The sequence below is a fragment of the Myxocyprinus asiaticus genome, chromosome 10 (assembly GCF_019703515.2).
Source record: "Myxocyprinus asiaticus isolate MX2 ecotype Aquarium Trade chromosome 10, UBuf_Myxa_2, whole genome shotgun sequence".
In the NCBI taxonomy this organism is placed as follows: Eukaryota; Metazoa; Chordata; class Actinopteri; order Cypriniformes; family Catostomidae; genus Myxocyprinus; species Myxocyprinus asiaticus.
Window position 1 is genome coordinate 33,792,519 of NC_059353.1, and position 16,642 is coordinate 33,809,160.

Below are 16,642 nucleotides of genomic sequence, written 5' to 3' on the forward strand. Positions count from 1 at the left end.
AATCATCCTTCAAGAAGCTCACCTCTACAGCATTCCACACCACCAATGATGTCTTGACAAGGAAAAGATGATGGCATCGTTTAGCACCAAGTGCTCAAAGGTGGTAACCTGACCCTGAGCTAGCTGTGTAAGCAACAAGTATTACACACTGAAGTAGGGACTTATATGAGGTGTTAAAAGCAGTGGGGCACAAAGCACCATGCCTCTAACAAGATCAGGTAATTGCTGCCTTTCATAATGTCAGGATAATTTTGTAGTGTGGTTGTAAATTTTACACCTAGTTACAGTAGAGAGCATGTACATAAGTGCAGCTGCAGTGGAAGTCTGTGTGTTGGTTTGTACCTGAAGCCATGGTGAAGACATGAACTTCTGCTGTACACATTAATGTATTTTACAGTGACATACGAGTCACTCAGTGCAGCGGCACACTCAGTATTTCTCTCTTTCTTCCCCCTGGCTTTCTACCAGTGGCTCTTGACACCTGAGCTCGAAAGACCATAAATTCTTGCAGAAAACATGGCCGTCTCACTTACAGCCTTTGCGGTCCCCGTGAGAACATGCACACACAAACACACTTGTCATAGTAAAGGAATATAAGCAGGTGTGCTCATTAGCCAGTTTAACAAGATAATGAGCCTGGTTTTTACTGCGGATGCTTTTAATGAGGCCCTATGGTACTGCAAGTAAAATTAAACCAGACTCTAGCTCTGGTGCTCTCTTTAGGGGATTGTGTGGTCAGGGACTGCAGGCAGAATCAGACACACAGCTACTTGGCTATGTGGTTGGCACAGGTCACCCTGCTATTTGTGGTAGTGCTGCAGTCAGGGCCTTGGGTTATTTGAGCCAGACAGTACAGGGCCCTGTTACCTGCACATACTCACCACACGGCACACAGAGATGTTCCCTAAAGCTTCGGCACTACTATCTGGATCATTCCATGGAGACAGTTTCAACAACAGTCGCTGACAACTATCCCATGAGTGTACAAGCCAGCTTTTCACTGAATAGCAGGAACTAAAAACATAAAAACTATAAACATAATACTAATTTTAAGATATATGTGCGTTCTTCCTGAAGGGGTTCCACCTGGACTGAATTGGTGATGGGCATCAGCTTAAGGTAACAGGAGCTTGTTACATAACAGGTGGTAGCACACAAGCTCCAGAGATTCCTTAAAGTGAAGTGCACGCTAAAGCTGTCCTTGAATGTTAAAACAGGCTCATTGTTGCATTCCATTCAAAGTCGGGTGTGAATTGATGTTGTCCGATACTCAGAAAAAGGTAAATAATAATTTTAAAAATAATGTATAAAGGTCAATTCTAACTCTGCACACTATTGGTAAACAACAAACTTGCTATCTTATTAGTCCATATGAACACACTTGAACACACACTGCTTATGTGGCACATTTAATTTTACCCAAAAGAGCTGATTTATCCGTATGCAACTTTTCTCTGTATGAAGAGAAAATGTAGGAGCAGAAAGCCCATTGGAAACCCTACCTGCATTGTGTTTTGCTAGGTACTTGTCTTTGTACTGCTTTTTCTTCTTGCCAAACCAAGTACAGCTTGCCTGCTGTTCCTGCTTGGTTTTCTCCATGGCTATACAGGCCACCCGCCTAGAACAAAAGAAACAATAAGAGGAACGTGGTGAGTGCGCAGCTTATCTGTTCACTTTTCAAATGCCTGCTTTCAAATGATGACCAGCCTGACACAGAATCAGTGAGCTCAGAACTGGAACGTCCATAATTCATAACGTTGTGCACATCCTCCACCCTTTGTGTGCTGTTACTAAATATTTTGACTAATTTGATAATGCCATTGTAAGAGTGTAGTACTCTCAGCTCCGTTTATCACATTTTACCAGGTTTAAAACCATTCCCTGACAAAAGTCTGCAGATTTCGTCCAGGCCTGTTGATGACCTCAACAAAATGCTTTGATGACGGTACCTCATCGAGTGCTTTTGAATCATATTAAAAATATTTCCTGTACCCTCAGCGGCAACAGCAGCCAACCACATATTCTTACTTCTATTAATCATCTGAATGATAAAAATTATCTAGAAATGGTTATTCTGCCCTAAAAAAAAAAAAAAAAAAAAAAAATCTCACCACTCCTGGAGTTCAGGAGAGGGAATTAGCCCTGCAGTGCCATTCTTGGTGTTTTCCAGCTTGCCTTGCCACCAGTTATGGTCATCTTTGTTGATAATCTGGATTATGTCACCCACTCTGAAGCGAATCCCTGCCTCTTTACAAGGGATGAGGTCATCCTTCGTCGGGTCATATTCGAACTGCGCCCTCACGTAGATCTGAGAGACATGGTCAGATCTTTGGTCAGAATAGTACACCAACACAGTGGCACAGATGCAGCAAAATAAAGGATTGACTGATAGAGAAGGTCAAGGCACATATGGAGATCAGGTTTTGGTTGTCATGGGAAGCATGCTCAACTCAAGATGCATGGTGTGAACACTAAGCATGTGGGTTTAGATGGTGGTAAACAGATGCATGTAAGTCTGTAAGACCAACTTATTCTGAACAAGGGGAGCACTGATATGATGGAGCACTCGTTGAGCGATTAGCGCAGTGGGAACCCCCAGATAAAGGTTGCCACGTTGGGTATCAAACTGCTGTCTGAGGGTAGAGTGGTGTATGATTCTCACATTAAGAGGGAAACAAATCCATTGAAGCCATAGCTGTCTTTTTACGCCGGTAAAATTAACTTAATGACACTGGGTTGACTTAAAGGGGTACCTGAGTACAAATATGTTTAGCAAAAAGCGAGCTTAACCTTCTATTTTCAAAGAATCACAGTGCTGATATAATTTTTTGGAGTCCTTGCTATGTTTGGATTTAAATAGTTACACAACACATTTTCAGATGGGGCAGTGGATAGGGCTCAGACTTTAAAATCTTACCTTGATGGAAAATTTATCCTTGATTGGAGGTCTGGAGATCTAGGGCATGAGAGTATTACAAACATCATGCATTATCACGGCACTGTGGCGACAATAGTACACTGTGAATAGGAGTTGGTGAGATGAAGAATGCAGGTACGAAAGCTAATTTTTAGAAACGTGGAGATGTCAGTCACATCACTGTGTTATTATCACTTGTAACAGGGCAGATTATCTTCAGCACTCTGTGACACAGATCAGCCAAAGCAGATGTGCTGGTAGATGGCGCCCTCTGCTGATCACCTGTCTCTCCTTCTCCCACATGTTGTCAGCCTCCATTATCTACAGACTAATCTATATGCGATGTGAGAGGATACACGCACCACTCTGAATCTCAGAGCTAGTACGGAAAAAATTTGACTGGATGGGGTTAGGATAGGGCAGACACACCAATCTGGAAAAGCTGGAGTTTTCTTTAACTAAGCTGAAATTCTACTAGGGACAGAATGATACTTAGGTCATTCTACGCTAAGTGTTATCATGGTGTCTATGAAGTTACTCATGGTGCAAACAAAGTCTTTAAAAATTAGCAAGTGTTTGTAGATATTTTGTGTTTATTTAGCTTTAGTTAGTAGAGTTAGCTCTAAAATGCATTAAGGTCTAGAATTAATGGAAGATTAATGGTAAAATGTTGCCAAATATAGATGTTGGCAGATATACAGTATACAGTATCACTACATTTAATTCAAATCTCAAAGATCTTTTCAAGCATTTTCATCTGGTTTTAAAAATGAGTGTAGAATATGATTATAATGCCTTTGAACTGTATTAAACTGTAAGAATGTGTTTAGCAGTGGTCCCTAAAACAGAATTAACCGAATCTTTGCATTCACAGCCTTTTTGTGGAGTAAATGCATTGAAATATTTTAACAACCTGCTAATCAGTCTGTCCGCAGAGCAGCTCAAAACCACTGCTAATAAAAGTTTGTCAGATGTGGTGAATGGTGTTAGCATATGGACTGATCTAGAATTCTGACAGCCAGAATGTGTGGTTAATAGTGGTGAATCATTCGCTCCCAGATTTACTCCTTCATTCAATCTTTCTATTTCTACGTACACATACAAACAAAAGCATCAATGTAAAGTATGGAAAAGCTCTAGTCTATAGAGGGTGCTAGACTGAGGGATGCTCTATTCACCTGGCATCCTTTTGGCTGAATGGTTGCCGGCAAATCCTGTGAAGCAAAGTTCAGCAATGAAAGAGAGATTGACAGTTTACAGAGGAAAGGCAGGCTGTGACTTCAGATAAAAATGATCAAAACAAAATACTAATGTAACAAAACAAAACATAAAATCCAGATGTTAAGACAACTGAAGGCAACAGTATTTCTCCGTTAAGTAAGAATCACAAAAGTTACTTAATTTTGTATGTATGTGTGTTTGTTAAAAGAGAAAAGGAGCTGTTGGAGGTAAATCTCAGAACAGCAGCACACAAGAAAGCAATGAGCAAGCAAGCAGCTTCAGCACAAACTGCATTCAAGCATGAGGTGAAGAATAAACTTCCTCTATGAAGAACACCAAGGAGGTTCCACTGGGTTCACATAAGAGGTGGGCGATGTTAGCAAACTTTCATATCACGGTATTCTTTAACATTTTGATTGATAATGATATACAGTATGTATATCTATATATATCTCTATATCTATATCTATATCTATATATATATATATATATATATATATATATATATATATATATATATATATATATATATATCTATATCTATATATATAGATATATATATATATATCTATATATATATCTATATATAGATATATATATATATATAGAAAGGCTACGTTAACTCAGATAAGCACTCTGTACAATTTAGTTAGCAGAATAGCATCTCACAATGCACAACACTTCGAACCTTGAGGCAGATGGGCTACAACAACACAAGACCACATTGGGCACTTTATTAGGACCATAGTGTTACCAATACAGTGCTCAGTGAGTGCATATATCAGAATATACACATTCCTATGGAAAAAGGATTTTAGAAATGACTGAAATAATAATAAAAAGGTCCCTTTTAGACGTAGAGCCAAAAGTCCAAAGTAAATATATATTTTAATACTATTTGCTCTACATAGTTATTTTTTATCTAAACATAATTTTTAGGCTTCTCTCTTTTCAGTCTTTTCAGAAGCAAACCTCTCCATGACATATAGGCAATTTATTTTATGACTCTGTAATTATGTAATAATTATTTAATAATTCTTAGATATTTCACTTGATACAACTCTTATCTTCATGTTTGCCAGTGGTGGAACAGCATGACAGCATTAGCAACAGTGTTTTGCACTACGATAGAAGCAATACTCTAAAATTTCTACTGGTTTATCATTTCAATGGGTGTATCACCCCTAGTTCACATGCAGTGCTAATGCAGATCTCACTGAATTTTGTTAGGAGTATGCATGCTAAATCTAATATAGGGACTAAACAATCATATGCAACCCTCCACTGAGTTTGACCTAGTCAGTGTTCTCTCTGTTGTTTTATATGTCACTGCTATCAACATGAATATTTCTATAGAAGAAAAAAAAGGTAAGAAAAAAACAAAACCTGTGTCCAAAGTATAGTGTGCCTGAAACTATGTCTACAAATACAGCATTCACACTGGCAGTCAGAGTATGTGGGTTACAGCAGCACAGACACACCAATTTGCGAACAGAGATAACGGAAACTAAGAAAATATATTCAATGGGTGTAGGCCACTGTCTTGTTAAATCTTTTGTGTTTGTGTACTGAGTGGTTTGATTAGGAGACACTGAGATCATAAAAACGAGAAAAACAAAAAAATGGACATTATATTATATTATGGACATAATTTAAGGAATATCTGGTGCAGATTAACAGGATATGATTGCAAGAACAGGGTGAAATAATCACAAAGAACAATAGGAGATTGTTGGGGATGGGGTCGTTATTTTGAGGTAACCTTACCAAGATAGAACTGTTAATGCTGGAATGACCATTAGCAGGGGACTGTCTGGAGGTGTTGGGGGATTCTTTCTGTAATAAGATATAGAGGTCAGCAATATAGCAGACAGACAGCAGAGCAAACCGGACAGTAGCCAAGACTACGGTAAGAAATTAGGGACATGTGACATCATGTGGGGAAAACCAAAAGATTTGCTTAAGATGGAAATAATGAAATGATCACTTTTAATAAAGCATGGATGGTTAATTTACAGTTGCCGAAAGACATGTTTTTAACATCATAGTGCACTGCAGCTTCCCACCAGAAGCGCGGGGGGGGGGGTGGCACACCAACACTACTATCATGTGTAAACAACTCTCCTAAACATGTATCTGAGAGATTTACTGTCAATAGAAACTCCTGTTACTTAGAAAGTGAAATCTGACCACTTTAATGCCAACATGTATTTAGAGGAGAGGAATCCTTATCCTGATCGAGTGGCAAAGAAGGGGAGAGATTTGAAAATGTATTTCTGTAAGCAATAAGCTACAGAATAACTGACATTCTTACACATTTATATTAAAAGGATAGTTCACCAAAAAACTGTTATATAATCATTTACTCACCCTTATGATTTTCCAAACCTATATGACTTTATTTAGACATAACATTAGCTTCAGTCACCATTATCTTTCACTGCATCTTATTTCCATACAATGAAAGAAAATGTGAATGAGGCTAACATTGCCTTTTGTGTTTGATGGAAGAGAGAAAGTCATATGGGTATGGAACAACATGAGGATGAGCAAATTATGATTTCTTTTTTTTTTTTAGGGGAACAATCCCCCAAATCCACAATAAAGTTGCAAAAATGTCTATAAACAGGTTGTGAAAATGTTTTATATTATACGTCTAAACTCTGCCCTATTCCGGTGATAAACCTGTCAAGAGTTCGTAGGCTAAACTGGTGATGGGTTCCGGTATCTTGGTTGTGAAATTGGTGTGCAGTGGTGTCTGAGCTAGTCCTTTATGTCCAGCAAGATGAAGGCTTTTGGGGAGGAAAGCGTTAACACGCAGCCACCAGGCAGGCAGTTAGTCACACAAGAGTCCACAGCAATCAAACCTCACCACGCAAGGCCACGACAGGCCAGGGAGGCAACCACAGCACTACAGAGAGAGGAGACTGGCAGAGACAGATAGACAGCTGAGGACAGTGAAGTGGCTGTTACCTCACAGGACGACTGTTGCGTGCGATAGCTTGGCACAATCTTAAAGGTGATGCTTCCTCTCATTTCCCGCTGAAAAAAAACAAAAAACAGACACAAGATAAATAAAAAATGTTCCTTTTTACTGGGTGTATGTCCAGATAATGGGGGTAAAGATGAATTCCTCTGTTTTAAGGGATAGTTCACTCAAAACTTAAATTCTATAATCATTTACTCACCCTCATGTGGTTACAAACTTTTTCCCCCATGGAACACCAAAAAAATAAGTAGAAGAAATTTAGCAGAGCGTCTAGGATGCTATTTTCCATTCAATGAAAGTGGTGGTACTTATGATAGATTTGTGTTAGAAAACTTTTAAGTTGTTATTCAATGAGAGTTTTAGTTGAAAATATACACGCAAATATAGTCCACGAGTCAAATGGTATTTTTTTGCCATTTTTTGGATCACTGATTGTCATCTATGTCAATAGTACAGAAAACAGCAGCCTGGACAGCAGACTGGATGCTAGATATCTCTTTTTGTATTCCATTAAAAAAAGGTAAATCATGGGTTCAGACAACATGAGTAGTAAGTGATGACAGAATTTTTATTTCTGGGTTAACAACCTCTTTAAAGAAGACTACAACTGGAAAGAAATTATGTTCCCACTCACAAGCATCTTCTGAAGCTGCTCCACCGTTTGATTTGAAACGCTTATACCGTTGATCTCCCGGATCTCATCTCCAACATGCAAAGTACCTGATTTGTGACAAAGCAACACGTTATGTACACTTGACTGTAGTCTTGTAGTCTTCATACATTGAAAAGTAACACAAGCTGATAAAATCTAACTTGACCACTGTCATCGCATGAGATTTTAATAAACATAAGCTTGTCTTGCTTGCAGGGTACATGATGGCACATGTGTGTGTCGTATGGGTGAGGCTTCAGTGTCACAGTGCTGTCAAGTTCTAAGAGCTTGCGCAATCTGGCCTTGCCTGGGGGCACAGCACAGAATATCGAAGGACAATGGTAGAAGTTTGGAAGGAGCAATGGTTGTAACTTGTATATATTAATTCAGTTACAAGGTGTTTATGGAGATGTGGAGAAACATCAGTGTAATGGATCTGAATTTATTAGTGTGAGGTGAAATTTTGGCTTTGAGGACCAGCAGGTGTGCATGTACCTTGTCTGTGGATCATTCCTCCATGCATTATTCTTGCAACGATGCAGTGGTTTAGGTCATTCATTTTCAATGTGATGCCCTGAAACAAGTGCCCAGACCTCATTTGAAGCCTCAATGATGAGAATAACAATTCAGCAAGTTTGACTGATGTGTGGATACAAAACTATAACCACTATGAGAGCTTTAACAATAACACAATCATCTGAGAGAGACAACATGGTGTACGCCTTGACTACTGCTTACATAGACATATGCCTCATAAATGACCTATTTGAAATACTCTTAATAGGTAACAGCACTGAATAAATAGCTTAAATTGCGACACTCAACTTCAAATCGTTTAATAAGAGTTTTATATTAGCATGTTGCTTATTTAAAAACATTATCCTCTAAAAAGAACACAAATACATAGTGCACATGGTATATTTATCAAACAAAAACTTCTTGACTCAGCCACATTCTTGGATAAAAAAAATTATCGTAATGCATTCTGGGATTGCTTTCTCCCTGAGGGATACATTCAATGCTGCTTTATCCTTTGGCCAAGACATGGTATCAGCCTTTTCGTTTTGATAATGCAGGACTATGTTGCCTTAAAATGCTGTCTATGTAGGCAGCTTACAGCTTTCTCTTATGCAAAGAGGAACCTGGACAAGAAGGCTGTAACAGTCAATGCAATGCATTATATAGGATAACAAACTAATCAAGAGGACAATTAGTCATAATAAGCATTTTTAAGTTAGCAATCAACATTGTGCTGGAACCTTTTACTTATTTTTAAAATTCTATCCAGTGTCAGGGCCGTTCATATTAGGCACACAAGCCCTCGGGTTTATATATGTGTGTGTGTACACATGTGATGGCCAGCATGCATACCATGGGTTCGTCCGTGTTCTTTTGGAACTGAACAAGGCGCACCCGTGTGACGTTCTCTAGATCCATGTCACCGTTGGTGCTCTCAGGTGAGTCTCCGTTAAGGTATGGTGATGTGGGAGGAGGGGTGACCCTTAGTGCTTCGTCACTGTACACTTCATGTGCTACAACATCATGAGTTTGAAGTAAGGCCTGAGAGAGAGAGAGAGAGAGAGAGAGAGAGAGAGAGGGAGAGAGAGAGGGAGAGAGAGGGTTTGTGGGTTTAAGAAGCACCAATAACTGTCTCTTTTTCACCAGCTCGTCTGATACTGCTGTCTTGCGAGTATTAATTCCAGCGTGAGAACGGCGCCAAAAGTAAGGTTGTGCTAGAATTCGACAGCTAGTACCTGATGGTGCCTCCCTCCTCTCGTGTTTTTCATTCCACCACAAATTCCCTCCCCTCTTGACCTGGCTGTCAGAGTTAGTGAGGGTGACATCACCCCAGCCTTGTTTTCTCATAGGCTCTCTGTACTACTCCCTTTCTCTGAAAGGGCTCCATTCCCTCTTCCTCTCTTAGTTCTGTACTAAATCTCCAGTAAAGTGAACTTGAAAACATTCTTTTTTTTGTCATTAACAATTTTTATTGATTCCATACTCAAATTAACACAAACAGCACATGAAAACATGGAATCAACATTTATCAATATATGCACCCCCACCCCCCCTCCCTCCCATCACCCAACATACATTCAGTGGTCAGACATTGAATAACAACAAACACACATATAAACAGACAGTCTAAAGAAAATACTCGATGACATAAAAAGACATAAAAATTTAACCAACAAAAAAGAAAAAGAAAAAGGTTTCCACATATTAATTTACATATATATAATCACATTTAAAACTATAAGTCCCTCTCCACTGCCCCTCCCCGAGAGCCCTCCAAAAAGGCCAAATAGCTGCCCCACTTTTTATCAAAAAACTCCCGGTTGCCTAGCCTTCTACACGACACCTCCTAAAATGCCACCACCCTGCCCATCTCTGTGCACCACTCCTGAAATAAGGGCGCTCCAGCCGACTTCCATCCCCTAAAGATGACCTGTCTGCCGATCATAACACTGGCTAGGACACAATTTTTTATGTACTTATCCCCTATATTAATGAACACCCCATCGCATAAAATACAGAGTCCGGGGCAAAATGAAATTTGAGTGCCCAATACGTCACACATAAAACTCTGAACCCTCAACCAAAATTCTTGGATCTTAACACACCACCAAAAAAACATGGGTTGTGTCCCCATCTTCTGATTGGCATCGCCAGCAGGTGGGTGTGTCTTTAAGACCAAGCCTATACAATCTAGAGGGGGTCCAATAGAATTGATGTAAAATCTTAAATTGCATAAGGCGCACCCTTGCATCTCTAGATGTAGACTTGATGTTTTTTAGAATCCTAGCCCACTCTCCCTCCTCTAATACCAAGTTTAAATCTTTCTCTCATAATCTCTTGAGAGAAGTTGAAGCTCCATCCCCAGACTCTGAATAAGCAGGGAGTAATATACTGATGCCTCATGATCTTTCCCAAAAGCAGTAATCACCACTTCCAAAGTATCTGCTGCTTTAGGGGGGTGTATGCTACTCCCAAAAATAGTACAGAGCAGGTGGCGCAGCTGTAAATACCTAAAGAATTGAGACCTGGGAATCCCAAAATGTTGAACCATATTTTCAAAGGATCTCAACACTCCACTCTCATATAGGTCACAGAGTGTTTTAATCTCCCTCACAATCCACTCTGTCTAGCAGAAAAGGGGACTTATTAATACATAACTCTGGGTTCAGCCATATGCTCGAAGCAACATTTAAATAAATGTCAGAATTAAACACTCTGGACACTTTGTCCATACCGCGTGCAAATGCGAGATAACGGTGTGTAACTTAAGTTCTCCAGTTAGTTTGATAGAAAGGTTTTGCAATGGTGAAACAGGGGCAAGAACTTCCTGTTCAATACAAAACCAGGGAGAGGCTGAGACCAAATACATTATAATAAAACAAAATCTTGGGTAGGCCTAACCCACTATTGTCAATCGGCCTATGTAATTTATTAAAATATAATCTAGGACGCTTACCATTCCAAATGAAGGACTTCGCTATGCTATCAAATTGCTTGAAATAAGAGAGGGGGACATCTATAGGGAGAGATTGTAGCAGGTAGTTGAATTCTGGAATACAATTAATTTTAATAACATTAACCTTCCCAATCATAGATAAATCTAATGAAGTCCACCTGCCCACATTGCTCAAAAACCTTTTGCTGGGAATAAAATACCCAAATACTTAATGCCCTGTTTGGGTCACTGGAAGGTGCCCAGCTGAAAAGCTGTTACTGGGCAGTACGTTGTCAGCGGCTGCTAATGTTTCCAGGGTAAGACAGAACAATAATGGGGAAAGAGGGCAACCCTGCCGGGTGCCCCTATCCAGAGTAAAATAATCTGAAATTAATCAGTTTGTACCACCGCTACTGGGTGTCTCTAAAATAACTTAATCCATCCAATAAAAGTATTCCCGAACCCGTACATTTCCAAAATCTTAAATATAATCCCATTCTACCATATCAAATGCCTTTTCGGCGTCAAGTAAGATGGCAGCGACCGGAGTCTGATCATTCACCACTGACCACATGATATTGATGAAAGGCCTAATGTTATCAGAAGAGCTATGGCCCCAAATAAACCCTACCTGATCTATATGTAGATGTCATAACTTTACTTAATCGGTTGGCCAAAATTTTTTATAAAATTTTAACGTCTAGCTGGACCAGGGAAATTGGACGGTAACTCTTACACTCGCCTGGATCTTTATCCTTTTTAAGAATCAGACTGATCCGGGCTTGTGTCATGGTTGGCGAAAGCTTTCCATTCTTTAATGATTCCGTATAAACTTCAAACAAAAGTGGAGCCAGTTCTGTAGCATAAGATCAAAAAAATTCAGCAGCAAAGCCGTCAAGCCTCGGAGCCTTGCCTGTAGGCAAGGCCTTAATTACCTAGCCAAGCATCTCCAAGGTTATCTCAGAATCAAGAGAATTATGTTTTGCTCAGTCGTCAGTTTAGGAAGTTCTAATGGCTCCACAAAGTTTCTAATATCTTCATCAGTAGACAAAGACATGGAACTATAGAGATCAAGATAGAATTCTTTAAAAGCATTATTAATATCAATGGCTGAGGTAAATATTTCACCACCAGCAGATTTCACTGAGGGAATGGTAGAAAAAGACTCTCTGTTTTATATATCTAGCCAGAAGTTTGCCTGCCTTGTCCCCGACTCAAAGTATGACTGACTTGCCCTGAATAGCCAAAACTCCACCTTCCATTACAAAATAGTAATATATCTCTTTTTCAATCGGGTCAATTCCCTGAGGCCATTAGATGACATTCGGCGCTTCAGCTCTGCCTCTGCACTTTTAATATTCCCTTCCAATTCCACGAGTTCTTGTGCTTTGGATTTTTTGTTGAATGAGGCATACCGTATGATCCAGCCCCTAAGAACCGCCTTAAATGCCTCCCAAGCAACGCCCAGAGAGGATACTGAGGACCAGTTGGTCTCCATATAGACATTGAGTTCAGCCTTTAGCATTTGTTGGAATTCAGGATTTTGCAAAAGGGATACATTAAAGTGCCAACTATATGATTTATTTTTCTCCGTATTTGGCAACACCTCTAAACACACCAGGGCGTGATCTGAGACTAAAATTATTCCAATTGAGCAATCAACAACAGATGAAATGAGGGACCTGGATATAAAAAAAAAAAAAAATCTATTCTAGAGTAAATCTTATGAACTGATGAAAAAAATGTATAGTCCCTACCAGATGGGTTTAAAAGTCTCCAAATATCTGTAAGACCAAGATTTTTACACATTCTGTGAAGCGTCAATGTTGCCCTAAGGGGCTTGCACACATTTGCTTCACTATGATCAAGGACTGAGTCCATCAAAATATTAAAGTCTCCTCCCAATATTATATCATGAGGGGTGCCAGCGGCTTGCAACATCCCTTCAAGATCTATAAAAAAAGCCCTGATCATCCACATTAGGTGCATAAATATTAGTTAAAATAAGATTTTGTCCCTGAATTTCAGCTAAAACAATAATGACTCTTCCTAATTTATCTTTACTCTGTTTGAGACATTTGAATTGTAGATGTTTACTTATCAACGTAATGACTCCCCTGCTCTTACTTGAGCCAGCACTATAAAAAAAAAATACCCACTCCATATCTTTCCAAATTTTTCAGCTTCCTGTGGAGAAAGGTGCGTTACTTGAAGAAACACTATCATATTTCTTACGCTTAAGAAGATAAATAATCTTCCTTCTTTTTATGGGGTGCCCCAACCCATTCACATTCCACATGGAGAGAGACAATCCACTCATATTAACATTTGACATTTTGACATATAAAGAAAAAATAGATTGTGTGTCAAAAACAAGATTATAAAGACCACATTCCAACATTGGTGCAACCATCAAAACCCCAACATCCCCTAGAACAAAACAAATAGAAAAAATAAAAATGTGTGCATTAACCCTGCGCACGACAGCGCCAACTGGCATCCATCCCTCCATACACAAACAGTCCATGCACGCCTACGAGAGCCCCCGTGACAACCTTGCCATCGGATTGCTCAAGTCCGGTGTTTCTATACAAATTTTGTGAGACAGAATTACACAGCAAAATATAATCTATAAAACAAACTCCAGCCAATAGGTGGAATAAACACAAAGAGCATGTATATTCATCCATAAAACTGTCCTGAAGGTGTGTTACTCTACAAACTAAACTCCAGCCGATAGGCGGAACCAGCACAAAAAAAGTGTGCAGGTTCCTCAAACAGTCAAGCGAATGTTCAGTGAGCCGGTCCACTCAGCTGCAACATGAGTGCAAGCAAATGTCTTACTCACTCCAATGACTTTGCAAGAAATACTCCACAAAACAAACTCCAGCCAATAAGCGGAATAAGCACAAAGATGCATGTAGATTCATCCATAAAACTGCCCTGAAGGTGTGTTAATCTACAAAATAAACTCCAGCCGATACGTGGACTAAGCACAAAGAGCATGTAGATTCATCCATAAAACTGTCCTGAAGGTGTGTTATTTTACTAAATAAACTCCAGCCACTAGGCGGAACCAGCACACAAAAAGCGTGCAGACTCCTCAAACAGTCAAGCAAATGTTCAGTGAACCGGTCCACTCGGCTACAATGTGAGTACAACAAGATGACTTGCTCACTCAATTGACTTTATGAAGGACATCGCTTGCTGTGGGCATGTGAATGTTTTACGGCCATCCTTAGCATCTATTCTCAATTTGGCCAGGAATATCAGTGCAAAAGCAACCTTCCATTGATGTAAAACTTTCTTGCATTTCTTGAATCGATCACGTTTCACTCTTGCTGAGTTCGCAAAGTCTGGGAACAAGAAAATGCTGTAGTTCTTCCGAGAAGAACACTCCTCACCCTGCGTAACACAAGATCTTTATCGGATGATCTCAGAAATTTAGCCAAAATTGATTGGGGCCTGTCTCCCTCCATGGATCGCCGAACAGCAACCCTGTGAGCTTGCTCGATTTCCAGCTTATGGCCTGCTATGTCGAGCAGATTCGGAAAGAGCCCATCCAGGAATTTCACCATAACCTGTCCCTCTACTCCCTCCGGGACTCCTACGATATGGACGTTATTCCATCGGCTACGGTTTTCCATGTCCTCCAACTTCTCCCAGACACGCTCCAAATCCACCTTGGTTGCTAGCGGATTACCAGCTAATTCCCTCTCCGATGACTCCAGGTAATCGATCCGTTTCTCAACATCCCCCACTCTTGTAACCACATCAGTAAACTTCACCTCCATGGCGGTGATCGATCGACATATCACAGCAAGATCCTCCAAGTCAGCAATGACCTTCCTCAGCACTGCCGACACGTTCAGCATCTCCCACCGCATTTCCCGCACCTCCCTGACCAAATCGACTCCCAGGGCTGCTCGGGGGTGTCAGTTTGAGCATGTAAGTGTCTTTTAATGTATCCAGAGCCCAAGGATTTTTAATTCTTTGACATATTGTCCTCCTAGAACAGTTATGGAACAGAGTGTATCAAATCTCACCGGTATATGTCATAAAAAGTATTAAACATAGCAAAGTGCGCAGAGATTGCCATTCATACGTCCGATCCTTGCATGGCATCATGTGACCCCCACTTTAAAATATTCTTGAAAACCCCTAAATAAGTCCCTTGCAGCCTGGATCAATCTTGCTCAGTTCCAAATTATTAATTTCCCACTTTTCTCAGACACTTTGAACCTGAACAATTTAATCCATTTGTATCGACACAACCCTTTATTTTGCACGTTTAGAGTCTCGCCTCTAAATTGCATATTCATTTTAGGGAAACAAGCATAAATTGCCAAGATGTCCTATTTTGCATGAGTGACAGGCGTAATCCTCTGAAGGCTACGTTAGTAGATCAGCTCAGAACTTTTTTGCGTGTGCTATCAAGTTTGCACGTGTAACACGCATACCTTAAGTAAATCAGGGCCAAAATGTTAGCTAAGGTTTTTGCACCAAAAAAACAAAAAAACAGCCAGAATATATTATTTGCATGATCTGCTACATTTACTCAGTCTGCGGGTTTACTGCCGGGTCCAATATACAATCACTGAGCACTTTATTAGGAACACCTGTACACCTACTTATTCATGCAATTATCTCATAAGCCAATCGTGTGGCAGCAGTGCAATGCATAAAATCATGCAGATATGGGTCAGAAGCTTCAGTTAATGTTCACATCAACCATCACAATGGGGAAAAAAATTTGATCTCAGTTATTACGACCGTGGCATGATTGTTGGTGCCAGACGGGCTGGTTTGAGTATTTCTGTAACTGATGATCTCTGGTCTCTAGTGTTTACTCAGAATGGTGCAAAAAACAAAAAACATCCAGTGAGCGACAGTTCTGCGGATGGAAATGCCTTGTTAAGGAGAGACGGAGAATGGACAGGCTGGTTCGAGCTGACAGAAAGGCTAAACTAACTCAGATAACCACTCTGAACAACTGTAGTGAGCAGAACAGCATCTCAGAATGCACAACATGTTGAAGCTTGAGGCGGATGGACTACAACAGCAGAAGACCACTTTGGGAAGTTTATTAAAACCATAGTGTTCCCAATAAAGTACTCAGTGAGTGTAGTTTGTGCTGCCCTGTCCTTTAGTAATAGCCTCTTTGCACTGCATTACATTGGGGCAGGTTCACAAAATAATCATAGCTGAAATGTGTTACTCAAATTGTTAAGGTCAAACTAAAATGATCAGGGACCCGTATATATATATATATATTAAAAACATACTTAAAAGAGAGTTGAGAAATATTTTATCAATTAAATCCCCTTTCCCTCTAGATGAGCCTAATTGACAACTAGTCGGAGCAGAGCGAAGGGCAAACTCTGCTGCATCTGTCCTAAGCTGCTCTGG

General features: G+C 39.9%; 1 protein-coding gene across 15 annotated transcripts in view; it reads right to left on the bottom strand.

Moving 5' to 3' along the window:
• caska (calcium/calmodulin-dependent serine protein kinase a) overlaps nt 1–16,642 on the bottom strand; it is a 262,378-nt gene that overhangs the window by 14,943 nt on the left and 230,793 nt on the right. For 4 of the 15 annotated variants that reach the window (XM_051707920.1, XM_051707921.1, XM_051707925.1 and 1 more), the window contains 9 exons: nt 9,151–9,339; nt 8,275–8,353; nt 7,762–7,847; nt 7,112–7,180; nt 5,906–5,974; nt 4,096–4,131; nt 2,918–2,956; nt 2,112–2,308; nt 1,503–1,618 (listed from right to left, as the gene is read on the bottom strand). In XM_051707920.1, the coding sequence (XP_051563880.1) occupies nt 1,503–1,618; nt 2,112–2,308; nt 2,918–2,956; nt 4,096–4,131; nt 5,906–5,974; nt 7,112–7,180; nt 7,762–7,847; nt 8,275–8,353; nt 9,151–9,339 (880 nt within the window). The remainder of the gene's footprint in view (nt 1–1,502; nt 1,619–2,111; nt 2,309–2,917; nt 2,957–4,095; nt 4,132–5,905; nt 5,975–7,111; nt 7,181–7,761; nt 7,848–8,274; nt 8,354–9,150; nt 9,340–16,642) is intronic. The other 11 variants (XM_051707928.1, XM_051707923.1, XM_051707929.1 and 8 more) reach the window with 6 other exon arrangements.